Source organism: Dioscorea cayenensis, chromosome 20 (genome assembly GCF_009730915.1).
Source record: "Dioscorea cayenensis subsp. rotundata cultivar TDr96_F1 chromosome 20, TDr96_F1_v2_PseudoChromosome.rev07_lg8_w22 25.fasta, whole genome shotgun sequence".
NCBI classification, from domain to species: domain Eukaryota; kingdom Viridiplantae; phylum Streptophyta; class Magnoliopsida; order Dioscoreales; family Dioscoreaceae; genus Dioscorea; species Dioscorea cayenensis.
The window spans coordinates 26,668,971-26,695,490 of NC_052490.1; the positions used below are offsets into that span (position 1 = coordinate 26,668,971).

Sequence of the window (26,520 nt, forward strand, 5' to 3'; positions counted from 1 at the left end):
AAATGGTCACCTGCTTTTTTTTTTTCTTTACCTTATATGGGTGTGTTGTCCTTCTTAATGTCACCATTCCACAATACAATTGTTTTCCTTTCAAATTCTAACTGAGACCTACAAAAGAAAGCACAAAATCATACAGAAATCAAGCTGATATTGATGCAAACATAAAATATAATAAAATAAAGAACTTTAATCTAAAATTAAAAAGTAAAACCAAATTTCCTTCTTGGAAATCCTTGTAAAGAATTTGCTTTCATACCATCACTTAGTTCGCTCTTTATATTTTTTAGCATTCTCATAGGCATCAAGGTGTAATTCATCTAGTTTATGTTGTTGAAGTTTTATTCACTCCCAGACTTTCATCATGTAAAAATTTAAAGTCTTGATTCCCCAATAAGCCTTGTGCTCTAATTCAACCGGTAGATGGCAGGGCTTCCCATAGATGAATCTAAATGGAGTCATACCAATAGGAGTCTTATATGCGGTTCAATATGCTTAAAATTCATCATCAAGCTCCAAAGCACCCTCCTTCCTTGTCCTCAAGATAAATTTTCCAAAATATTCTTCATCTTCATGTTTGAATTTTCTCCCTATCCACTGGTCTGAGGATGATATGATGTAGCAATTTTATGGGAGACACCATACTTTTTTAGGAGATTTTCAAAGTGTTTTTCAATAAAATGAGATCCTCCATCGCTAATGACTAGTATGGGGATGCCAAATCGTGGAAAGATGATCTTCTTAAAAAGCTTGATTACAGTCTTTGAGTCACAAGGCTGGGATGGTATTGCTTTCGAGACGCAGTCCACAACTACTAAGAAGATGGAAATAGTCCCATCTAGTCAACTCCCCATACATATAAAATATGTACCTCCAAATTGTTGTTCAAGGGCATTTCTTGTCTCTAGGAGATGTTGCCAATTCTTTGATGATAATCGCATGCTAACACGTATCTTCCTGCAAACTTAAGGATAGATAGCCAATAAAATTAGGTTTGGAGGATCTTAGTTGTTGTTTTTAACGCATGACAATGGCCACCATAAGAGGAAAAGTGGCAATCAAATAAGATGTCATCATCTTCATACTCTGGGATACATCTCCTATATATGCCATCAATGCAGCGTTGGTAAAAAAGTGGTTTGTCCAAAACAAATACTTCAAGTTAAAAAGGAACTTTTTCCTATGATGAAGGTTGCAATTTGGTGGCAAAATCCACCAGATTGCCATGAGGTGCCATAGGGGAAGGAGTCATCAGTCGGCATACAATGGAGCAACAACCATGAGGTGTCATAGGGGAAGGAGTCATCAATCGAGATATCATCAACTTCGTTATGGTCCGTATCTTGATGTAATCTTGAGAGACGGTCTGCAACTAAATTTTCTAGTAATTTTCGTATTCCATATCTCGAGAACAAACTCTTTGAGTGGGAGTATCCATATAATCGACCTTGACTTTGCATCTCTTTTACCGAGCAAATATTTGATGGTTGCATGCTACATATATACAATCACCTTGGATCCCACAAGATAGGACTTGAACTTGTCAAAGATGAAAATGACTGCTAACAACTCCTTTTCAGTTGTAGCTTGATTGATTTGGGCTTCATCTAGGATTTTACTTGCATAATAAATCACAATCATCTTCTTGTCCTTCCTTTGTCCCAAACCTGCCCCAATTGCGTAATTGTTGTCATCGCACATGACTTCAAAAAGTAAATTCCAATCTGGTGTTTAGATAATTAGAGCATGATCAAGACCTTCTTCAAACTGCAAAAAGCACCCAAATAGTCTTGATCAAAACTAAAGGAACATCCTTAATCAACAGGTTAGTTAAAGGCTTACCATTTTTTTAGAAGTCTTTAATGAAATGTCAATAGAAGCTTGCATGTCCTAAGAAATTGCACACAACCTTAATGATGAAGATGGAGGAAATTTCTTAATGCTTTCAATTTTTGGCTTTATCCGCCTTAATCCCACACTGAGAGACTAGGTGTCCTAACATTATGCCTTTGGGTAGCATGAGGTATCACTTTTCCTAGTTTAGCACAAGATTCACCTTTTCATATCTCTGTACCACCAAAGACAAATTTGGTAAATAAATATTGAAATTTTTGCTATACTAAGAAAAATTGTTCATGAAAACTTCCATGATGTTCTCAATAAAATAAAAAAATATATCGATTGCATGCAACACTGAAAAGTGGTAGGAACATCACAAAAACCAAAAAGCATCCTTCTATAATCAAAGGTGCCATAAGGACATATAAGTATGGACTTTTCCTGGTCATGAGGACGAATTGGAATTTGAAAGAAACCTAAATAACTATCAAAATAGCATAAATAGGAGTGCCTAGCTAGCTTTTCAAGCATTTTATCTATGAAAGAGAGTGGAAAGTGATCTTTTCTAGTGGCCTTGTTTAATTTTCTATAATCAATGTGCATTCTCCACCCTGTGACTGTCTTGGTAGGGGTTAATTCATTATTCTCATTGTTTATTACAGTCATACCCCTTTTCTTGGGGACTACCTCTACTAGACTGACTTACTCATTATTTAAAATATGGTAGACCACCTCAGCATCTAGTAACTTAACTACTTCCTTTTTCACTACCTCTTTCATGTTAGGATTTAATCATCTTTAAGGTTCTATGGACTATTTATAGTTGTTTTCTAAACAAATTATGTGCATGCAAATCGATAAATTATTGTCTTTAATGTCATCTATAGTGTAACCTATAGCTTTTCTATGCAATCTAAGTTCTCTAAGTAACTTTTTAGTTTCGATCTTACTAAGGAAAGCATTGATGATCATAGGACAAGTAGAGTTGGACCTAAGAAATTCATACCTAAGGAAAGAAGGAAGTGGTTTACTTTCTACCTAAGGCTCCTTTTTTTTTCTCTATAGGAATACTTAGGTTTTTAACCTTAACTCTTCCATCTTAGCCTATCTTTTGGGGTTGAATGTAAGGTTGTGCTTCCAAGAAATGTACATAATCTCCTGACTCATCATCCTTAGCATCAGCTGACTCAACAAGAACCAAAAAACATTCAAGTGTAAAAGATAATTGAAGGAAAGAGACAATGAATACACTACTATAAAAAATAATTCTCAAGAAAAAGTTATATAGTCTGATCTCTTTACAAAGGCTTATATAGCTGTATACCATCTAGGCCAATCAAATCCTAGAAGAAAGGAAAAGAGATGAAAATATACAATTGTCTAAATATGACACTAATCAAATATTTACTAACCATATATAGACTAACCACAGCTAATAGTACAAGATTTCTCACAAAGTGGATCCACTAAATAATGCTTGGGCATCTCTTGCATAATAACCTGTTAAAACATATCAACCTTACGACAAAAGCCTTCAACAAAATATTTTTTAACAGTATTAGATAAATTAAATTCAACTTTTTCAACCCCAATAGTTGAAGATAGTTTTCTATTTTTGACATCAATAATAGCACCTGCAGTAGCTAAAAATAGTCTACCTAAGATAATGGGAATTTGGGAATCTTCCTCCATCTCTAACACAATAAAATTTGTTGAAATAAAGATCTTACCAACCATAATGTATACATCCTCAAGGATACCTATTGGATATTTGACTAACTGATTTGCAAGTTGCAAAAAGATGGTCGTCACCATTTATTCACCTATCTACAAATTTTTTGACATGAATAATGGCATTAGGTTGACGCTAGCACCAAGATCACAAAAAGTTGGGTCGAAGCTCACAATGCCAATAACATGAAATGATGGAAAAAAATGCCAGAGTCCTCAAGTTTTGGAGGTAACTTATTCTGAATTAGAACACTACACTCTTCAGTAAGTGCCACAATTTCGTACTCTAGTATTCTCTTGTTGAAAAAGTCCTTCAGAAATTTGGCATAAGAGGGCATCTATTGCAATAGCTCTATGAAAAAAATGTTAATGTATAGTTTCTTCAGGATCTCTAAGAACCTCCAAAATTTCTTATCAATCTTGGCTTTGGCTAATCTTTGAGGGAAGAGAATTGGAGGCTTGTATGGTTTTGGTGGAATATACATGGGTGTTTTTTCCTTTGTCTTTAACTTCATCTTTGTCTTTAATTTCAACATATAGCAGCTTAGTGTTCACAATGTCTTCAATTCCTTCATCTTGGCAACATCTTTTCAAACTTTAAAATCTTCTAATTGTTTACCACTTCTCAAGGTTACGGCCTTACATTACTCTTTTGGATTATTTTTTGGTTTCCCTAGAAACACCCTGTGATATCTTATGAGGTACTTGCTTGCTAGGCTTTCTGAATCTCCAAAATATTGTTGTGGATGACCAACGAATCAAACTTAAATATCAATGGCTGGATTACTAGACTCATAATCTGATTCTGTTTGGTTTGGATCACAATAAAATTTCAAGTAGGAATTCTCAATTCAATTTCTAGCTTGTGGAGGGTTGGAAGGTCTTGGTTTGGAGAAGGGACGGTTCTATACCTTTTGGATGAAGTTGTTGATGAAGCTAACCTACTCTATTGATGTGTCTTAAGGAGTAAAGTTTCCCAGTTGACATTATGTAGCTATATGGCCCACACATCCAAGGATCCATACGAACCATTAGAAAACTCCACTGCATTTATATTCATCCTATCAAAGTTCTAAGATAAAGCTTCCACTTTAGCTGCTATGATATCCAAGGCATCCACATCATACTTTCATAGTATCTTCTTCTGACTGCCTCCTTTTTCATTAGAACATTGGTAGTGATTAAGGGCCATGTTTTCTAATAGATCATAGGCTTTATCTATCCTTTTGTTTATTAAAGATCATCCTACTACAGCATCCACTAAAATTTTTGTGTTGTAAGTCAAGGCATTATAAAAACTTTGCACTAGTAACCACTTTGCAAGTCCATGGTGGGGACACAGCCGCAATAACTCCTTGAATTGGTTCCAGGATTCATATAAGAATTCTCCTTCTCTTTGAGCAAAGCTTGTAATATGGTTTCTGAGTTACGCAATCTTGCTTAGCTAGAAGTACCTGGTAAGAAAAGCTTGAGAAAACTGGTCCCAAATCATAATCGAAACTGTTAGAAGTGAGTGCAACCATACCCTGGCTTTGTCTATGAGAGAAAAAGGAATAGCCTCAACTTGATAATATCTGGAGAAACCCCGTGAGCTTCAAGGTGTCGCAATATTCCAAAAATATAGAAAGGTGGAGAGGTGGGTATTATGTTGGTGACCCCTAAATTGATTCTATCAAACCATAGACTGTAGAGCTTGCTTCAACTCAAAGTTGTTTTCCTCGATAGTGGGTCTTGCAATACTTGAATGTAACTCTTGTGCATTAGCTGCAGTAAAGTCCTTTGATGTTCTATTGTTATTGTCCATAATTGAGGGTTGTGATTCTTGAGCCTTCTTCCTTTTCTGATATTGTCTTCTGATTCGAAAGGTCCTCTCAACTTCAAGAACTAGTTTCACAAGGTTATCAAGACTTCTCGACCATAGCATAAAAGGGACAATCTTCTACAAAGAAAAATAAAACAGAATGAAAAACAGCCGAAAAATTAAGAAAACTGAAAATTAAAATGCCTAATCTAACCAAATTGTAAATTTAATTAATATCGACAAACAAGATCCCCGATAATGGCACTAGAAACTTGATGTGTGCCACAAGCACACATGTCATTTAAGTAGTAATTAAATATCGTTCCCGTAATAACTACCAATTTCTTGCAATGATAAGTTATCTAGACCAATTGATGTGTATGCATGGGAAAATTAAAGAAAACAAAACACTATTGAATCTAGGTTTAATAAGAGGAAAATAGCATAGGGAAGAATGTTAAATTTAGATTCTATGATTTCTAGCATTAGAAGTCACCTCAATGATGAATAGAGAACCTTTATTCAATTGCTTTGAAGGTGGAGTATCCTATTAAACTCGTTATTGCCTTTTAGAATATAACAAAGTGTCTGGTTTAAATCAATTCCTACTTTTATGGTAATTAAATCTAATTAGACCCTTTTTACATTCTATGATGTTGATTAATCCATAAGAAACTCTAATCTATTATTTCAGGCTTAATCTTAAGTTCTCCAACACCGTAGGCCACCTTTCAATCCTTTCTTTGGTGTCTAAATTCATGCAAATGCTAGATCCATAGCAATTACAAGCATCAAGTGCCATAAAATCAAATCAAAAGCAATTATACATTAAAAGAGAAATAGAGTCAGTACAAAATTATTCACTACATCAAAGGGCTACTCCCAATCTTAGAATGAAATAGTTTACTCATGCATAGCTAATATACACACCAAAAGATTAAATTTGAACATTAGCAAACAAGGTTTAGAGAAGGAAAAAAGAGAGAAAAAGCTTTGTCCCTAATCCAAATTGTAATTCTCTTGCCTGCCAGTTGATGAATCAAGCTTGATCTTTGATCTTCCTTTCTTTTTAATGATTTATTAATAGTTCAGGATGAGATGAGATCGTTTTTAGCCGCTTGCCGAATTCCCTCTTTTAGATTCCTCCTGGTCACCTTATATAGAGAGAGGGATACACTAGGGTATCTTTTTCTCGTCATGAAACACAAGTGGTGCCCACTAATATGGGTTACCTGTGTTTCTTTCTAAATTTGATTTCTAAATTTCTGCACCAACACCAAACACACCCTTGTTAACCAAGACAAGTCAGTCATGTTTCTTTCTGGATATTTGTTTTACATCCCCTTCTTACTCTATGATGCTCCATAACTTGCTCCTTGTTTTACATTCTACCATACATCAAACATATGTAGATTTGAAGTCGAATTCCACTTATATGCATGAAAAAACAATAAAGAGCAATACTCCAAACAAAGAGAAAGAAATCCATACAAAAATCATGTAGAATTATATAATTGATCAACAAATAAAGCCATATTTGTATTAAAACTTCATGTAATCCTAAATTAGTTGATCATCCATTTCTGAATTTTGGCATTGAATAAAGTAGTAATCATTCAGCATATCTGCAATGTTGAATGTGCCGAATTGGCTCCAAATCCTAGTCATGGAAAGTGGGAGACTGAGAGTTAGAAGATTAGAGGAAGAAGTAAGTTTGTCAAGATGAGAGGAGTTAAATTATCAATGGAGTTGGTGGAGAGTGGATACTCATAGCCTTGCATATAAATTTTCTTGAAAATGGTGATTGAACTAGAGTGACAGATGGAGAAGAAACTAGTTTGACGTCACATTGTAAATGTCATCAAGCGGTTGCAATTATTTTTCTTTTTTCTTACTGAAAAATATAGACCATGTTTGGACTCTTGAGTGGAATATGTACAAATTGCCAACGACCACTTGGCTATTGATATCGAGTCCTTTTTTTTATTTATTTATTTTTAATCTGTCTGAATCATAAACGCGAGAAGAATTATAAATATTTATATTCTTGAGTAGATGCCAACTTAATAAAATTTGATATTTTAAATTGTATGAATGTTATATACCAGTTTTCAATTTGTTGAATATTAAAAATTAATTTAAGTTGCTTGTTTTATAAAGGCAAATTTCTCTAAAATAATAATTAAAAAAAAAAAAAACTAACTGTAAATCATATATTTGGACATGAAATATACAGCCTGCCAGACTGACAATTTGCATCATAGAGGCTGTCAAAAATCAATTCCAGCAACAATTTCTCAGAAATAAAAAAACAGTTTCCAAAAGTAAATAATAAAAGAAAAGAAGAGAATAATAAGTTCAATAGACAACCACATATATTATCTGTACACTGTAATTTTGTCAACCACAGGAGAACCAAAACCCTCCCAATTTTCCGAAGATGATTTCGACGTATAATCGGGCCACACATTGATGTGTCAAACAAACTGTTGTCCATACTCATTTGTCATGTCCATCCTATAAAACCCGAAAAGAAAAATGTGTACTTGAACATCCATCCAATGATCTACATCAACTCAAATTTTTTAGCTGCATTTGAATCAGGAAGAATACTTCTTCTACATCAAGTTTATCGACAACAGCAACTGATCACCAGCTGAAAAAACACTCGGATTAGTACCCAAGCCCTACTCTGATATTTCTTGCTTTCAATCTGCATCACCAAGCCCATCACTCCCATCTCCTCTCTTGGAAATCGGCGCCATATGACCGTGAGATCCGTGTTTCTTTGTTTGTGAAGCAATCTCGGCATTCTTTCGTAAAACTGCACCCGGAGAAGGATATGGACGCTGCTGAAAAAGAGGGCCCTGCAGAATTCAAACCAATAAAAAAAAAAATGCTGTTATCGTGATAAGCCCGGTTGCATTTCTTCATGGTAACTTGCAATTGAAGATGCTAGAACTCCAAGCCAGATGAAAATCAAATTCTAATAAATGCTAAATCCAATTGTAAGACTACTAGTAGCTTAATCGAAACAAAACCAATTGACCAATAATTTCATTTTTATTTGGCAAGTCAGTTCATGCAATGTTGTTATGCTGTGGCTGACGGTGAAGTGGAAGAACTCAGTATGCTCATTGATTTACATCTATGCAAAACATCCAGGAAGCTTTGAGACAAGCTATATAGTAATGCTTTAGTCTTCCATACAATAGTTATTATAACAAACTAGAAAATGTAACTAAAACAAAACAGAAGAAACAACTACCTCAAACCAATACCGACACATTCAGAGTTTTAAAAATAGGTGCTTAAATAGGTTTTACCTCTCACTTATATCATGAAGGCTTTGATGAAGCCATAAAATAGAGGTATGGATACTATAAACAGTCCAAACAGTGCTAATATATATTTTTTTATTTTTCAAGTATCCTTTTATACAACCATGTAAAAAATTACAAATAATCAAAATAAATCATCCAATCAAACCCATTTCAAACTAATATTTAGAAATTCAATCAAAAGTATAAATTTTTAATTCTAGTTTTTAATCTCTATATCTATTTATTTTGCACGATAAAGTTGCACAAGATATCTTCAACGTGATGTTTTTTTTTCATATTTTCCTAATTTTAAATAGCCTTGATACAAGCAACTATACAGTGTCTAGACCCTTAAATAGAAATCACATTTACCCTCACAAAATCAAGTTGAATACAAGGTACATTTAGCTTACGAAATACAACAATATTTAGTGCAATAAGTACCAATACTTTGCTTACCAAAGTCTAGGCAAGGTCCTGCAGATAACTAAACAGACAAGCAAATCACTTTACTCATAATACATAATGGCAGTATTATAAAATTCTGAACGATATCGAGTCTTTTGAGTGGTGAGACCTTGATTCACTCAAGGAAAGAGAAAAAAACACCTACTAACAATATAAACAAAGTAAACTTAAAATCATATATACCGTAGCAGTGGTATCTGCTGCTCGTGGTTGTACTCCTTTTAAACCAACCACCCTGCAAAAATAAATAATAATAAATAATAAAACAAATTGAAAACATAAATTGATGTCCGTTTCATACTTCTACAAATACAAAAATTATAATAAAAAGTTTACAAGTTTAGCATTGATGGATTAATAATTATTAAAAGTAAAACATTGTCACAATCAACCACTGATTATACTGGGGGTACAAGGTGAATTGGATAACAATTCACTTAAACTTGGATTTCATCCACTGCATCACATCAAGATCCAATTTCATATCATTTGAAACAAGATCCTGTCACTGGATTTGGACATATTTAGTCAAATATGGTGTCATTTGACAGAGTAAGCAACTTAGTGTTGAGTCTGACCAATCAATATTCTAAATTCATGTTTACAGACAAAATGATAAAAATATTTACCTAAATAACATGGACTTCAGAAAATTGGAAGACACCAATACAATAGTATCTAAAAAGAGATTAACTACTCATTCAAGTAATTCTGCATGTGCTAATATTCCAGATTTCTTTTCTTTGTATTTCTAATAAGTAAAAAATCAACTGAAACCAGATAGTGGGCTAATGTCCAAAAGAGTAAAACCATGAACTTGTGGGTTTTACTCTTTAAATTTCACTGCCATAAGCCTCCTATTAACTCTAAGGGAATACTTCCAAGAAAAGAGTCCCCTTGCACATAATTCGACTCCATATTGTTAGATGCAAAACAAATACATTATCTGAGCCCAATCCAACTCAAAAGCTTAAACTAATAGGATGAAAGACCCATGCTTCTATACTCAGATCCATACTTACCAAATTAACTCATATGGGATTATCGATTATTCTAATACTCCCCTTTGATATAAGCTACTATATTTTAACTAGTCACGTTGCAAACTAACCAAACAAACCAATTACCCAAGCTCCAATAACATTCAAACATGTTATCTTGGTCCAATTCAACCAAAAAACTTAAGCTAATAGGATAAGAGACTCATATCTTTATATTCAATCCATATTTACCAAATTAACTAATGTGGGACAATCAGTTATTTTAATAACTACATGCATGCACAATTGTTCCTGCATGCATTATGGGAGGGGAAGACTTTTTCTCGAATAAGATACGATGACAAGATTGCAGTATACATCTAGAAACAATATATGAAAAAAGGAAGTGACTACATATGGTAGAGTATATATAAAAACAATGTCAAAAATCTAGGGATGATTTTTCTTGTTACTAATTTAATCTTGTACTCTAGTTTAATGCATTAAGGTAATAATGTCATCCAAGTTAGGCAAGTAACCCTAGTCCTCCTCATCTTGAGATGGTTGCATCTATTGTAGTAGAGAATTCATCTTGGATTGTTCCTGTGTTTGGATTGCATCTAACAGAATGAAGACATATATTTAGGGATCGCAAATAGACAGAAAATGATTTTAGTTACGAACAATACCATATATTCAACAAATTATGGAAGGAACTGTGGGAAAAAAGTTATCAATATTCTTTAATATGAACTTGAAAATTCCTAATCTATCAAAAGCAGAAAATACTGGAAACCTACCAGCCTCCCCGAGGAGCATCTGAATAAGAGCTAGGATCCATGGGGTCCAAGTCGTCATCCTCTGAGTAGCCTCTTTTCCTGCTTTCCTTTTTACCTTTCCCCGATGGAGGTTTTGAGCTTGACCTACATAGAGCAAGCAAAAGCTAGTACCAAACAAATTTAAGCAGCACGCAATTCAAATAATCATTTGCTTTCCAGGAAGAAAAATGCAATTTCACCTTAGGTGAAAATATTCCGGAAAGCAGAAGCTTGTTGCACATATAAATTGCATTATAAACATCATGCATTTAGCTAGTATTCATGCATTTTTCCTAGTTTTTATGGTCATTTCCCTTTCTCCTTGTACAATCTACTTTTTCTAGTTGTTTTCATTGTAGGAAGCTGGAATTGGCTGAGAAACCTGGAGACTGAGAAGAAACACAGCCTATCTGTGGTCTGCGAGAAGTACCTGTGGTCCATAAAGTGACTGGGGCCCAGCTTTTATCTTTTGGCTATAAAAAGGACCATAAAGGGGCTCTAGAAGAGAGGAGGGAAAGATCAGGAAAAGGGGCTGGCGGCTGGAAAGGGAAGAAGGAAGATCTAAAGACCTGGAGAGGGTTGAAGAAGGAAGGAGAGCTGGAAATTGAAGATCAAACCTTGTAGACATCATAGGGAGTTCTCTCAGCTTGTTGTGTTGCTTTCTGCAGACTTTCTTCTCTTTCTATCTTTTTCTTTGTAACTAAGATGGTGTGTGAGTAGAACTTTTCTTAGGTTTGGGATTAACCCAAGGTGTTTTGTGTATGATGTGTTGACACTTTTGTATGGATCTTTTATGCTTAATGGTAGATTTCTTGAGCTGATTTCTAATTTGAGTACACAGCTTGTGATTGTGAAAGCATTGCTTGCTATCTTAGAGATCTAGGTTGGCTGAGAGGTTAACTTGGGTCTTGGAACCTCTTTAATCACCCTGAATATACCGAAAGGTAATTCTTGAGGGTCTTTGCCTTAATCATTGTACTTAATCAGGTTTTGAAGAGGTTTATCTACCACGAAAGTAGGAGGTAACCTAATCAAGGTCTAACTTGTTATCTCTTGAAAGAGAGTGACAAGTAGTTTAGGATTAATACCCTTCAAGAGATCTACCCAATTATAACCTAGATCCAACACATCGTTCATATTATACCTTGTGGTGAGTTCCCAAACCTAAGTTTATATTAGCCTGAAGTACGATCCGCAGCCCTGTGTCCCTTCAACCCTGATTGTGTTTCATTCCTTGTTTATTGTTGTTCTTAATTCTCACCTTTTTAATTGTCTAGATAATCTCTTGTTGCAATAGGTTGGTAATTACACTTGGTCCTCGTGGGATCGATACTTATTTACTACTTGGCAAAACCGTGCGCTTGCGGTTGTGCGACAAGTTCTTGGCGCCGTTGCCGGGGACTATAGTGTGATATTAATTGAATTGCAACCTGGTTAGACTAGGCATTTTATTCTCTGTTTTTCCCAATTAGTCCAATTCACTTAACTTGTTTTGTTTCTTTGCAGGTTAATTCTCATTCTATGCAAAGAAATAGAAGTCTTGGAAGTCTGTCAGAACCAGATCAAGAATTTGAGAGGGATTTCCGACTTCAATATCAAAGGAAAGCTAAGCTTAAAGAGTCCTCACAAGCATCAAACATGGAGGATAATAGTAAAACTTTGAAGGAATTTGCAGCCCCGAGTGCTCAAGGATTGCATTCCAGCATTGCAATGCCACCGGTTGAAGCAAACAATTTTCAGCTGCAAAGCTACTGAACAATCTAAATTATGGCAGCAACAAATTTAAAAGTCAATTGAAAATATGGTGCCGATAGTACCTCTGATTTTTGGGGGTTCCTTTATTGCTTGTTTGCTGCTGATGATTGGTCGTAGATGAACATTGCTGAACAGTTCCCTTCTGAAGCCTGCATGATTGGATCATGGTGGTGAAAGAATATCAAAATAAAACAAACAATATATAGGTAAAGATATAATTAACAATTCTCACGAAATCAGTGTTCCAATTGCTTATTAACAACAAACACACATTATCTGGGGGCAATTCATCACAAAATTGCCTTACCTACCATGTGAGGCTACTAGTTACTCTTAAGACAAATTAGTACAATCATGCCAAGAATGGATTTCCATAACAGCTCTGCTCTTTGATGCAACAAACATAAATGATAGCAGTAAACATGATACAAGCAACATATTTTACTAACAAAATTTGGAAAATCATCAATTGGATGACTTGCATCCCAATAAGATTCTGTTGATTATCCCATTATATGGGCTGCCCTAGTGCTTCATGTCATACTAATTCATGTTTGTAAGCCAATTGCCTGGCTCCATACCAAAAAATAAAAATAATATAATTCCATGCCACCACTTTTGCCTATTAAAAAATTTATCTGTATATCAATTGTCTCTGATCCCTCCTAGATATGTAATTAAGATATAATTACCCATAATTGCACACTTTCAATTCAGTATCAAGTCCACAAGTTCATGCAATTGCTCATTGAGACAATCTTCAATCTCTCAAGAGATAGATCCATGTCTAACAAACAATGAGATTGGTCCAATATTAGAACAAACTAAACTCAATGATTTGGCAACAAAGTTTATTTTGATTTTCTATTCATGTAACTACAATATTGACCGCCTGGTACATACATACATCTGCAAGTTAGCATATTTCAAATAAGTACATTGCATAAACATGCCTTCACCATTAAATAACTCATATTAGATGAGAAACGAACAAGCATTGTCCATACAATCAATTCATAGTATTTTTTTTTTCTCTTAGAGAAAGCGAACTCAAAGAAACCTACCGTGTACAGTGGTTGCAAAAACCCCAAGGTTGAACAACACCAATTCCCCACCCACCACACCCCATGCATTTTCTCGTATAATCTGGTTCATTACTGCTAACTCTTACGGCTTCATGTCCAGAAGAAATATTATGAGGATGCTGCACAGGAAACTGATGGCTCGAATTTGGTCGTTCCCATTGTGTCATGTTTGTTTTTGTATTATAATAATATCTTTGCCCTAAAGTAAATAACAAAAGCAGATCATAGAACTCACTCCTCCAAGCTGGATCATATGCATGCTCGAAAAGAATAAATTTACACCAATATGTAAAATAAAATCATATAAACTACATCAAAATACCAAGAGATGAAAATGAGAAAAATTATTCAAGGATAAACAATTAATGGTTCTTTCCATTAACCAAACTGGCATAAAAATATCAACCATATTATGCATGATTTTCATTGTATAGCTTTTACCGTTCATGTATTTTAGTCTTTAATCTATGACAAATTGTCAAAATAAAGACAAATTTGGTGGTGCTTCCTTGCAAAAATGCATTATGTCAAAAGTAATTTCAAAATTACTATTTTTGGGCCCAATGTGGACACCAAATCAACAATATTGCTTATCAGGCGCTACTTTTATGGTTAAAGGGGTTGGCAGGCCCACACTAGTGGCACCCAATTGCATACTGACCTACAACTTCAGGCCAACTACAGTCTCCCTCCCTCTCCCCCCAGTTGATTTCCTACACCATTCACCCTTTCCCTTCATTCCCATATCTTCTCTTATTTAATTCCCCGCATCCTCCAAACCTAAATCTACAGATCCAGTGGCTCTTCACAACAAAATTCAATCTCCAGACTCCTACAGTATACCAAGCCTCCATCGAAGCCGAAAATCACCAGGTATGTCCTCTTTCCACCCACATGTTCCTTTAGTTTACTAATATCCTCTTCCATCATGGCTTTGATTTTTTTGTTTTTTATGTTTTTGTTTATACTTTTTACATTCCAAGGTTGGAATGAATTGAACTAAATATACATTTAGAGTTTATATTTTGTTATGCACGATCTGAATGTGTTGCCCATAAATTCAGCATTATGGATGTTTTTGGGTGAATAAATCCAAGTGTAAATTTTAGAGTTTAGAATTTTATTAGTAATTTTGGGGTTCTTTTGTGACATTAAATACTTTTTTATGTTTAGTTTTCTCCTCTTGATTATAAGTTGCTGTGAAATGCATATTCTCCAGAGAATTATTTCTTTGGGATAATTTATAGATTCAGTAATTAGTGTGTCTAATACATAAATATAAAATAATTATGATATATGTTTTGAGTATATAGGTCAACTGATGATTATTTAACTTTTCTTTTATTTGTGTAACTAAGAATTTTTGAGATTTTGCATAATTCTTATCCAAAGTTCATTGGTTAAATTTTGTGCATAGAAATTACTTAAATTTCTGCCTCAGCACACCCCATATCAGCAAGAGACTTCTTGTCAACATAAATTGTTATTGCTTTAATCTTCAATTGCCGATTTAAGAAGCAAGAACCTAAACATTCAGCAGCATACAACTCAAATTATTACTGGGAAGCTAAAGTATTGATATCTAGTTTATCCTTCCTTTCCAAGCAATTCCACTGCTTGTGGGTTTTGATAAAATAACTAAAAAGTGTAAAAAAATGTCAAACCCAAAATCTAGCAGTCTTAAGAAAAAGAGCAATTATACTTTCTCTACCCCACCCAAGAAGTTACAATAATTCAGAGCAAAGTACAAAATAAATTTTCTTTACTAGTTTTATGGTCATCAAAAGTAATATATCCAAATTACAGAAGCTCAAAATAATTCAGTGTGAACCTGTTGAAACATCACAAGCCTCTTCCCAATCTTCTGGCAATGGCAAAACAACAGAAGGCTCAGAGAAACCCGAAGTCTCTGTAGGACACTCCCATTGGGTAACTCCAGTTTTCTCATTGTAGAAATAAAAAGATCCACTAATAGGGTCCTTTGTCTCAGCCTGAAATAAGAAAAAGTACAAAGCTATTCATAAGCACCAAAGCCTTCTGGCATTAGTGGCCTCCGCAATATTTAGTTTCAAATTGAAAATACAACCAAATACTTATATTTCATTTTTTTCAAATACTTCTATTAAAAAATATAAATAGAAAAATGTTCAGCTACAAGATATATCAGGTTTGGTGTGAAGGAGGATTAGATCAGCAAAGAACCAGTGAAGAAAAGCCAAGCAGGAACCTTATAAGGTAAAGTCACATTGGTGACATATTGCTTGCCTTTTGTCGAAATCTGCATAGACTTCGCAGAACTAGCTTAAGAATAGAAGTAATGAAGAAACACAAAATACACAACCAAAACCCAACTTAATTAAAAAGCAAGATTAGCCAAAATGACACCATCTTTGAACTCTTTTTGCACCTTTAGGACCTGATTCTCTACTCAAATTGCATCATCAACAGAGAAAGAGTGGTGAAGAGGATGAAAAGAGGTTTTGATCAGAGTCAGATTATTCATAGTTTACTCACTAAAAAGTAGTAACAAACAAGGAAATAAATTATATTTTGGATGTTATTCTTTAGTCAGAACATTATCCTGGAAGCACTATGAGAGAATAGAACAAGGTCAAATTGATTTTACATAGTGAAGAGATAAGTATTCTGGTGTGTCCCAGTAATCACGAAACACAAATTAGACTTTCCAGTCAATATATCATGTTCGTCAGTTTAGGTCTCCATACTATGAGTATAAACTGTATACTGCAGAAAGAAAGCAAAAGAGACAGTGGAATTATATTTTCCTAATATGTAATAAAAGAAAGTCCTTTATCTAAATGAAATACTAAAAGAAGTAATATAGAGAAAGGTCATTATCATTTTCCAGTATGCAATGAAAATCTCAGTTTTATTTTATTTTATTTTTTCAAAGGCAGATTGCAAACATTTGTTTAACCTCAATAATTTTTTTTATCATCCATCTCGAGAAATCATTTATAAATTTAATAATGTGCATGAACAAAGACTGTTTTATCAAATAGGAAACAAAAGAAACAAAGTAAATTTTGAGAAGAAAAAATGGAATAGAAATGCAACATCAACAGCTTCACTGTTTCTGGTCAAGAAAATTACGGAACAAAAACTGCAAGAAAAGTTGTAATACATGTAAGTAAAATGTTACATCATATTGGCAAGAAATGGTGGAACTGAGTACATTAGTGCTTCCTTCACCTGGAAAAAATCTAAGTGGTTTCAAAATGTAAAGTTTAGTGACTTTAGTCCAAAGTCATCTTCAATTTATCTTCTACTTGCTCTAGTGTTATAAGAAAAAATAAAAATAAAGGCCTGCTTTCCCTTACATTGTTTTTATGTGGTTTCATCCTCTTTAAATAAACATTCAAAATAAGCTGTAAAGTTGTCATATATCTAGTACTTGTAAATTTTAAGAAAACTGAAATGAATTATGGACATGCAGCAACGCCTAGATATATAGTTAAACTTTACTATAAAAGAAACTACAGAACTTCAAAAATATATTGAGTAATAATGTCAAAAGGTACAGTATAGAGAAGGCTCCTCAACTAACCCAACCAGGAGGCAACTTTGAGCTGGTTGTGGTGCTACTGATTGGTGATTTAGGATCCTGAAATTCACAGTTACAAGTAAAACCAGTAGTTAATAGAAATGTTAAAGAAGGCAGATATTCAAAGAATCACTTGTAAGGAATGAAGTAGATAAGAGTGAATTTCTCTCACTGAGGATAATTGCAAAGCAACAATGAAACTCATTTCCAGGAATTATAGGTGGAACCTGTTACCTTCTCATCTTTGAGTATCCCTCGTGCTTTCAGCCTCTGCTTTAAATATGCTGGCAACTCTTTTTGAGATCCCATTGATTCTGAAACATATTTTGCCATGGAATTAGTTTCGTGCCTTTCATCCTTGGAGTTACATGTGGAAGAGAGGCCTTCATAAGCTAAATTTCTTCAAGAAGTTCCAGTGGCAGAAATTAAGTGGGTTTGAAGACAAGAAGGCTCACCAGACTTGGCATTCAAAGGCCCTGCTGCAGAATAAGCACCACCACCAGGCACACCATATCCATTACCAATTTCTAGATTGCCTAATGTGGCAAAAAAGTATCATCAGTCTCAACAGTATTATTAGCTCATTAGATGCAAAATATAACTACCTCATGCATAAAACTAAAATCATCAGGATTGATAGTTCGAAATTTTATTTTCACAAAGGCTAACAATATATGCTAACAGATAATAGACTTGGTGCAATCACAGAGGCATATTAGATGGAAAGCATTTTTAATCCTGATATAGTTCTATAACATACTCAAGGAAGAGGATTTGTGTGGCCTGCTATAAAAAATATATATCTAAAGGAAATAACAATGAGGAGAAGAATAAAGAGTCTAAAAATATATATAAAGGTTGCATATTTATACATTAGTACAAGATCACGACTGTTGTATCATATAGGCAGATCCAGGGCTGATTTTCTCATTCCCATATACATTGCTTGGCAATCGCAAAATTTTTCACAGCATCATTCATGAATAGTCTTTCTTAGCAAACCGTGGTAAAGCAAGTTCATATAGAGGAAATTATGAAATATGAATTCCTTTCTGCAGATGAAATCATACAATGGAAGCTCATGGCTATGTTCCAGGCCCTACCATGTGACTTAATATCACATCAACCAAGTAAAATAGATACATACATATATATATATATATATATATATATATATATCTTCAATCATGTCAAGTAATTAACGTACTTGGGCTATTAATTCTAAATTTTATTTCTTAACAATGGCTGATTAAAATATATTTATCATTTCATTATACAAGCATCCAACCGGAGTATAAATATTGGTCTAGGCAAGAGGTTTGGTTTTGTAACAACAGAGATCAAATCTACAATATGCAATTAATCACACAACCTTGGAGCAACTCAAAGTCCTGTTTACAAGTTAAAACCAAGTTCAGCTGGCACTTGTTTTAAATGCACATCATTCATCTTATTCAACCCTTGCCCTAACAATATAGATCCCATTTGAAATACACGACCAATGAGCATAGGGCTCCAAAAAATGTAATTTTGGCTTCTACAAAGATTAAAAAACAAACCTTTAGGATAATGCAAACAGCAGGATCATCTAGACAAAAGGGATCCAAGAACAATTCATCAGTTCATTCCTGCTAGAATAAGCACAGATTGATTTTTAATAGGATCGGTAGAGATCATTCATTTTGTATGTGTCTTCCAAATGTATATTGAACTGCACAAATTTAGAAGAATCATATGATTATGTTTAGGTATTTTAGTTTAAGCGTTATATAAGTAAAAGTGGTCGTAAAAAAGTTTAGTTCAGCACTTTAGGAGGATTTATTAGATGATATGAATTTGCTGAAAATAAGCATATGCCAAAATTTTGGAGAAAGAAAGGTTTCAAAGGGCCTGTGGATTAAGAAATTGTTTTGGTCATTGAGGATAATTACAGTGCATATGAATAATCAGCAAATGTAAATCTGTTTTCTAGTTGGACTTAGAGGTTAATTGTTGATTGTTTATAGAAAGAGGTCTAATTATGTTGGACTTGGAGGTAAGTAATGTTCCACTGTGAATAATCATTGCTTATATTTTCTCCTCTTCCATAGTCAAAATGCAAATTTGAAATATTAATACATCATAACTAGCATCAAGCATCTTCCTTTAAGACAAAAAAGGTGCTTTAGAATGAGAAGTGTAATAAAACAATTTATGCACAAATTTGAAAATTTTAAGTCAAAGCATGTGAATTTAGAATTATGGATTCCATTGGCAACTATTTGGCATGTCTACATTCAAATATTCAACAAAATTATGGATTTTGACAAATAAATGATGCCATATATTTATCATTATTTTTTGTAGTTCGCAACCAATCTATGTAGCAAGTGCTGGACTACCGACTACCACTGGACCTACCAAAATTTGCATTCACTTTCTAATTATTATAACCCCAACTCAGCAAGATGTAAGCCTACATAAAAATATGGTTCTAGCATGTTACAGAATATACCATGTCCATTGTCAAAGGCCATGAGCTTTCTGGTAACTTGCTATGATTTGGCATTTTGCTATAACGTTGAAATTATCTTTCATTAAAAAAAAAAATGAAGATAGAGTTCTATAAACAAATATGGTTAAAAAACCTATACAGCATATTAGAAATTTAGAACAAGCTATAGTTGGGACAATAAACAAACTGAATATAAGTAGGACAAGATTTGCTTGACTTGGGCTGATAATGTTCAGGGTGGTATATGCTACAAGCTTTTCATTTCTGAAACACTTGTACTGAATATTATTTGTTGTTTGAATTGCAACCTTTCCTAACCACCCACTATCCTCACTGTGCAAACAGTAAGGTTTACATATACTATATATTAATTAAAAGAAAATCAAGCTACATCAAACCAAAATCAAAAAAGCTCAAGCATAATCAAGCCTAACTGAGTCTGCTAGCCAATTCATTTATCAAGAACCTGTTTGGATCCCCGTAAGAGTAAAATAAATTATTTTACATGTAATTTAGACATTTATTTGTTTGCTTTAAAATAAAAATCTAATATATATATATATATTCACATCTAACCCTGCTTTTGTCATATTTCAACTTAGCGCCAAATTGGTTGTAATTTGAATTACAACAAAAGTTCAAACTTGAAAATTATCAACCTTTATTAAAAACATAACCACTCAAACCCATATCCAATTTTGTCCTTTTTTTAACATATATGATTTATTATTTCATTAATTTTTTTTAAGAATATGGTTTTTTTTATAATTAATTACAGTTTCAGATAAAAAGAAAATGTTTTCCCCTTGATACGATATTCATATTTTTTTTAATTTATATTTAATTTTCATACATAGAAATAGATGGGTATGAAAAACTTCATAGATGGGTATGAAAAACTTCAGCATTCAGTTTTATCTTCCAAGCTACATCAAATTAAACAATGGAAACCCAAATTCATCAAAACTACTAGATGCAAACCCAGACAATCTAAATTGTAATCTGAATTTCAGCATGTTTAGTAAAATATAATTTCACTTACACTATTACTTAAGATGCAGGAAACCAAATAGACCCTAATAACCCTAGTTATGATATATGTTTATATCAATTGAGGACCCATTTGTTAAATAGTATTTTAAGTTAGTTAATTTTCTACTTTTAGGGTCTGTTTGGATAGGCCAAAATTATGGCATAATTCGTACAATATGGCATAATTTAATATTTTCTGAGAATTATGCCATATTGGCTGTTTGAATACTTATTTTACAGCATAAAATTATGGCATAATATAGGTATTATGGCATAAAAAAAATTCCATTTTTAGTGGAATATTTTTTCATTGTACAAAATCTCTTTTTTTATCTAGCCACCACCCACCGGTGGTCCAATCGGCCTCCGGTGACCAGTGACAGGTCCGAGCGGCCTCTGGTGACTAGCCAACGGTCTACTGGGGGTCCGGCCACCAGTCGGCTGGCCTCCAGTGACACATCAGCAGTCTACCGATGGTTTGGCCGGCCTCCGGCAACCGGCCACTGATGGTCCGGCCATCAGCCGGCCATCCTCCGGTGACACACCGGCAGTCCACCGGTGGTCCGGCCGACCTTCGGCGACCAACAACCGGTCCACCGGCGGTCCAATCACCGGCCGGTCAGTCTCCGTAATGTTTTTTAATTTTCTTAACCAAACACTCATTCTATAGGAATAAAATATGCTACAATTTTTGTAATAATCACTTGCACTTCCTACATAATAAAATTATGTAATATTTTTTTTATTTTGCAGCCAAACAGGCCTTTAGAATGTAAATATTTTATTTCTTACCAATTACAGAACAAGAAAATATCTTGAGTGATCTAAGAAGAATTCATTACTTCATTAGATTTATTTAAGATAAAATATTGCATCTGATCATATTTGGATAGTTTCAATCTATGAATATTGAAGTATTTCACAATATTTTCGGTTTTGAATATCTCCATAAATATAATCCAACAGCTTTGTTTTTCAGATTTTTGATACAAGATTATAGTTGGAGTCTACAAAGGTCCAGCGCAGTCATGAGGCAAAGCCCTATCAATATAAGAACACTGTTTTGCCCCTAGTTCATATTTGATTTGGATTTTCATATACATAAAAGACAGGAAATGGTACATAAGTATTTCTAGTTGTGATAATTAGCCAATTAGGTCAATCAAAGTAGCTATTAAAATGTAAAATGAAAGCCCAATAAAAATTGCAGAGCCTAATAATTAACATGAACTCAAAAAAAAAAAACTTCAGTTAGAAACCAACCATCATCTTGATGATTAAGCTTTCCTCGTTTGGAGGCCATTTCAACACGGTGATCAGCAGTCATTTTAAGGAGAACCACCTAAAATAAATTTGAAATTTGAGCAGATAAATAATATTAAAGTTCATACAGTACAAGTTGATAGAGCCAAATTTGACTTAAAACAAAAGCTGAAGTTTTAGCAGAAAGTGATATGAAAGTCCCTCACCTTCAATGCATTGGGATCATGGCGCCCAGAGAGAATGTCGTGACCATCCTCTACAGGTGCACTTGCTCCTTTTGCATGCCTAGAATAACACAAATAAACACAACAAGAACACCTCAGAAAAAGGAATAACTCAGATGAGTGATATGTAAAACAAAAGGAAAATTAAAATAAAGACTGACCTTTGATCATGTATGATTTTTTGTGTGGCAATTTCCTGAATATAGCAAATGAAAATGCACTTAGTTTGCACCAATTAGAGGTCATGATTTTGAAAAAGGAAACACACACACACACACACACACACACACACACATACCTGTTCAAGCAATACAGCTTCTTGGGCAGCAGATTCAATCGCATGGGCACCTTCAGAATACATCATCTCAGGTTTGCTGAAATCTCCAACAGGAACAGATTTCAATGAATAACTGAGGATTCCAAACTCACTATCATTTGATAGCAAAGTAGAATCAGATTTATGATCATCAACTGCATTGTCTCTTGGGCCCATGGTTTCACCCAGTCTTATTGGTTGTTGATCCTTGAAATCTCCAGCACACTGAACTGAACCAAATTGGGATGTAGTTGACAGGTCACAGGGATAAGCTCCCACATTCAAACATGAAGATTTTGCATCAGCATCCATGCGTTCTGTACGAGGGATTGCTTATGGCTCAGTTGAGATTTGGTGAGCATCAACTGGCATTGATAAGAAGGGGCCTTGAGGATGTTCCTGTGTTATTTGGAAAGCATTTCCTTTTTCATGAGCTTACTTAGAGGCATGCAAAGAACAAGAGAAGTAGACAGATAAGGAATCTACAAATCAACAGTATTTCAACAATAAGGTGGCATTGGGTTGCTATTAGATAGGTTGCCGTATACTGAAGTGAAAATTTTGCATAGGTTGGCTATTATGAGCTTTGACTTGACTACTACACATTAAAACAGATCCTTTCCAATCCAAGTGCTACTAGCCCAATAAGTGACGAAAGATTCCAGTAATATTACTTAATGGTTATATTACTCTAATTTAAACATGTGTAGTCACATTCTAAGTTATTCTTTAGGTTCGATAACATATTCCCAACCAAACATGGCCCAAGAGTTGATGCTTATATCACAGTTAGCAGTTTGTTGTTAGGGCATTTATAGAGCAAATGTTACCCGAGATCCAAAAGGGTGATCTTGCTGCAGATGAACATCAATTGTCTGGAAAAGGAAGGATATACTCAATGTATGAACAGAAAGATCATATCCAGGAAAGTTGCAATATTCAGAAGAAGATAGTAGGCAAACAGATGGTTTTAGAGAAACAAAGCTTGAAGAAGCTGGCTATCAATGAACACCAGGAGGAATTGAAGGCCCCTGGAAATGGAGTATGGATGCTTTTGTCTGTAGAAAATTTTAGTTGATAGTCAATCACATATGGCATTCCAAGACCAAGAATAAGAGCACACCCTCAAGATCACAATTCACAAATGACAAATCTCATGGGTAGGTTCCTTTCACATGCCACAAATAATTGAATTTAGAAAACAACAGCATTCAAGTAATTAAAACTTTATACAGGTGATGTATTTTTTTTTTTAAATCCTTTTGAACACCTCTATGATTTTCATGCTCTCATACCTTTGTTAATTGGGGGAATATTTACTAATTTCTGCTTTCAAAATAAGTGCCACTCTATGCTCATAGTTTCAAAATCTGTTTTTATCCCGAGAAAAAAGTTGCAATACTTTTTAAGAGTCATGTGATGATGGCCATAAATTAAAATTTCCATTACTCAATGGAATATTTGCAAGTCCTTAAGCATGAGGTCCCTTTCCCTTATAGTCCAGCTTTTCACATATGTTAATGGTTTACCCAGCCCTAATTTTCCATTTTGCTTCTTTCACAAATTGCTTCTTCTAGTTGCTTTTTTTGTCTTCCATTTATGCCTTTCTTGTGTTCTTCAGTTGTTGTCGTGTGCTTTTATAGGTCATCTCATATGGGGTGTGTGCTTCTTGAACTTTTTTATACACTATCTGGCTAGATTGCCACATAGCCACCACAAACTCATAGTTAGATATGATTCACAGAGTCCAGACAAATAGAAACTGGCGATGTGTAGAAGATGATGACTGAGCCCTAATTCAAACCCATAATAGACTATACCATCAATTAAGGAAAGATAAATGAATCAAAGCTACAAATTTACAATGTAAAAATGAATCTAGTCATGGAAATTAAACTAAAGTGAACCTACGATAAAGTACATATCAAATTTATTCCAGAAACTTGAAGCATAGCACGTCATGGATGAGGAGGAGGCTCGTTATTAAAAATTAAACTTTTGAACACAACTGACAAACAAGAACCACAAAATTTTCACTTTTAACAAGTTATCAAAACATCCAAACCCAACACCAACTAATCCACAATTCACAAGTTCCAATCAAAACAAAAAACCCTAAATCCAAGTATCAAAGCAAATCAGAACTTTTCAGCACCGAAGCAAATTAGATTTTCAAGAAAAAAAAAAAAAGGTACTTCAATTTGGACCCTCGCCCAAATTGAACAATCCAAACAAAAAGAATAGTACAAGTACCTTGATCACTGTCACCGTCTCGACGGAGATCCGGGTGCTGTAAATCCTCGTCGCCGGCGAGTGCGAGGGTAAGGGCAGAGCTCAAAAACCTCGTCGGAGCAGAGCGGCTGGTTTTCTATTTACCTTCTTGTTTTCATTTGCGGGCTCTGTTTTCGTTTGAGGGTTTTTTTGCTTTCCATCCCCTATAAATAACGAATTTAATTTCCGATCCCTCTCTTTTGTTTTCCATAAAATTACTTTCCAACCCCTGCTATAATTTTTATTTTATACGAGGATGACAACTGTGCTATTATTATCTTGAAAGGAAATATTTGAATATATTTTTGTGTTTTTTAAATTCTTTATAAAAATAAAATAGAGTTTTAGATTTATAGAGTTTAAAATTTTTGGTTTGGATAACAACATTATGCTTTTTTTAAGGAAATATTAAAATTTTCATTAAATTTAGTTCGGTATTTTTTTTATTTATTTAGAATATATAAACTATTTAGAATCTCAAAATAATGAAGGTAAAAAAAAAAAATTCTCAAATTACTGTATAAGTAGTTAATTTGGAATATAGAATTATGGCATAATATGAGTTTTATAGTATAAAAATTATTCCACTCGGAGTATAATATTTTTTTATTGTAAGTGTGTGGCGGTTTGACCAATATCCAGCTAGCCTCCGATGACTTACCGCTGGCCCATTAATGATCCACAGGCGGTTCGCCGGACCTCCGACTATAAAAAATCGGTCAACCGATGGTTCGGTCACCGTCCGGGCGGCCTCTAGTGACAGGCAGTCCAACGGTCAATTGGTCGGTCTCCACTGATTTATAGACCGGTTATAATTTTTTTATTTTGTTAAACCAAACACTTATTTTGTAAAAATAAAATATGCTATAATTTTTTGAATAAAAAAAAACATGTTAAGAAGGCAAACGTAATAATAGCTACTAGTATCATTTTGCCAAGTATTATTGCACATATTTATTTGCATTTTGCTATAGCCAAGTGGGTTCCTTTTTTGGTTTAAACTCAAAAGTTCATATTCCTAATCAGCTAGCACAATGAGCAAATGAGCTCCATATTAACTAACTACTTAGGAGGTGATAATATGAATTTATTAATCTTTTGCATATAGGTTATTTGTTGTTCAATGCAATGTATTATGTTCTTGTTTTACTTGCCATCCAATTCAGATTATGTTCCTGAATTTTAATCTTTTAGGCTACAAAATCTCAGCTTCTAATTTGCATATTCAATTTTGGCTAAGCAGTAAATATGCATGCATCAACAATGATACTATGGGGGCATTTGGTTTGATGTAATTTCAAATACAGTGGATTTCTAGTTACAATGTAGCTGAAAATACTTGGTTTTCAAAATACAGTCAAATCTTGTATTTGGTTAAATGTAACTGTAATTATTGTATTAGAAAATTTTATGTTTGTTTGGAAGGATTTGTAAATCTGGAAAAAACACATGTGTATATATACATATATGTATATGAGTATATATATCTGTATAAGTATATGTATATATGTGTATATAGGCATATACATGCATATATATATATGTTATATGTATATGC

At 33.9% G+C, this 26,520-nt stretch overlaps 1 protein-coding gene and 1 non-coding gene across 2 annotated transcripts; one reads left to right on the forward strand and one right to left on the reverse strand.

The window, feature by feature from the left end:
• The first annotated feature begins 4,889 nt into the window (after positions 1-4,889).
• On the forward strand, positions 4,890-4,996 carry LOC120252075. The gene has a single exon (XR_005533626.1). It is a non-coding gene; the product is annotated as a small nucleolar RNA R71 (small nucleolar RNA).
• A 2,714-nt stretch (positions 4,997-7,710) lies between these two features.
• LOC120251531 lies at positions 7,711-25,107 on the reverse strand. Its single transcript, XM_039260083.1, has 14 exons — positions 24,945-25,107; positions 22,674-23,090; positions 22,537-22,571; positions 22,358-22,436; positions 22,152-22,230; positions 17,818-17,898; positions 17,597-17,676; positions 17,366-17,422; positions 15,629-15,788; positions 13,777-13,996; positions 12,775-12,861; positions 10,940-11,062; positions 9,343-9,394; positions 7,711-8,235 (listed from the first exon to the last, which is right to left on the reverse strand). The coding sequence occupies exons 2-14, from the start codon at positions 23,001-23,003 to the stop codon at positions 8,077-8,079; spliced, it is 1,542 nt and encodes a 513-aa protein (XP_039116017.1). The 5' UTR covers positions 23,004-23,090; positions 24,945-25,107; the 3' UTR covers positions 7,711-8,076.
• Between the last annotated feature and the right edge of the window lie 1,413 nt (positions 25,108-26,520).

Bases quoted from the DNA above. Each gene is read 5' to 3' on its own strand.
- LOC120251531 (XM_039260083.1), bottom strand. From the start codon at position 23,003: ATGGATGCTGATGCAAAATCTTCATGTTTGAATGTGGGAGCTTATCCC. The intron at 22,572-22,673 runs GTATGTGTGTGT...TGCTATATTCAG, and splicing joins AAGCTGTATTGCTTGAACAG to GAAATTGCCACACAAAAAAT. The intron at 17,899-22,151 runs GTTGGTTTCTAA...TTGCCACATTAG, and splicing joins GCTTAATCATCAAGATGATG to GCAATCTAGAAATTGGTAAT.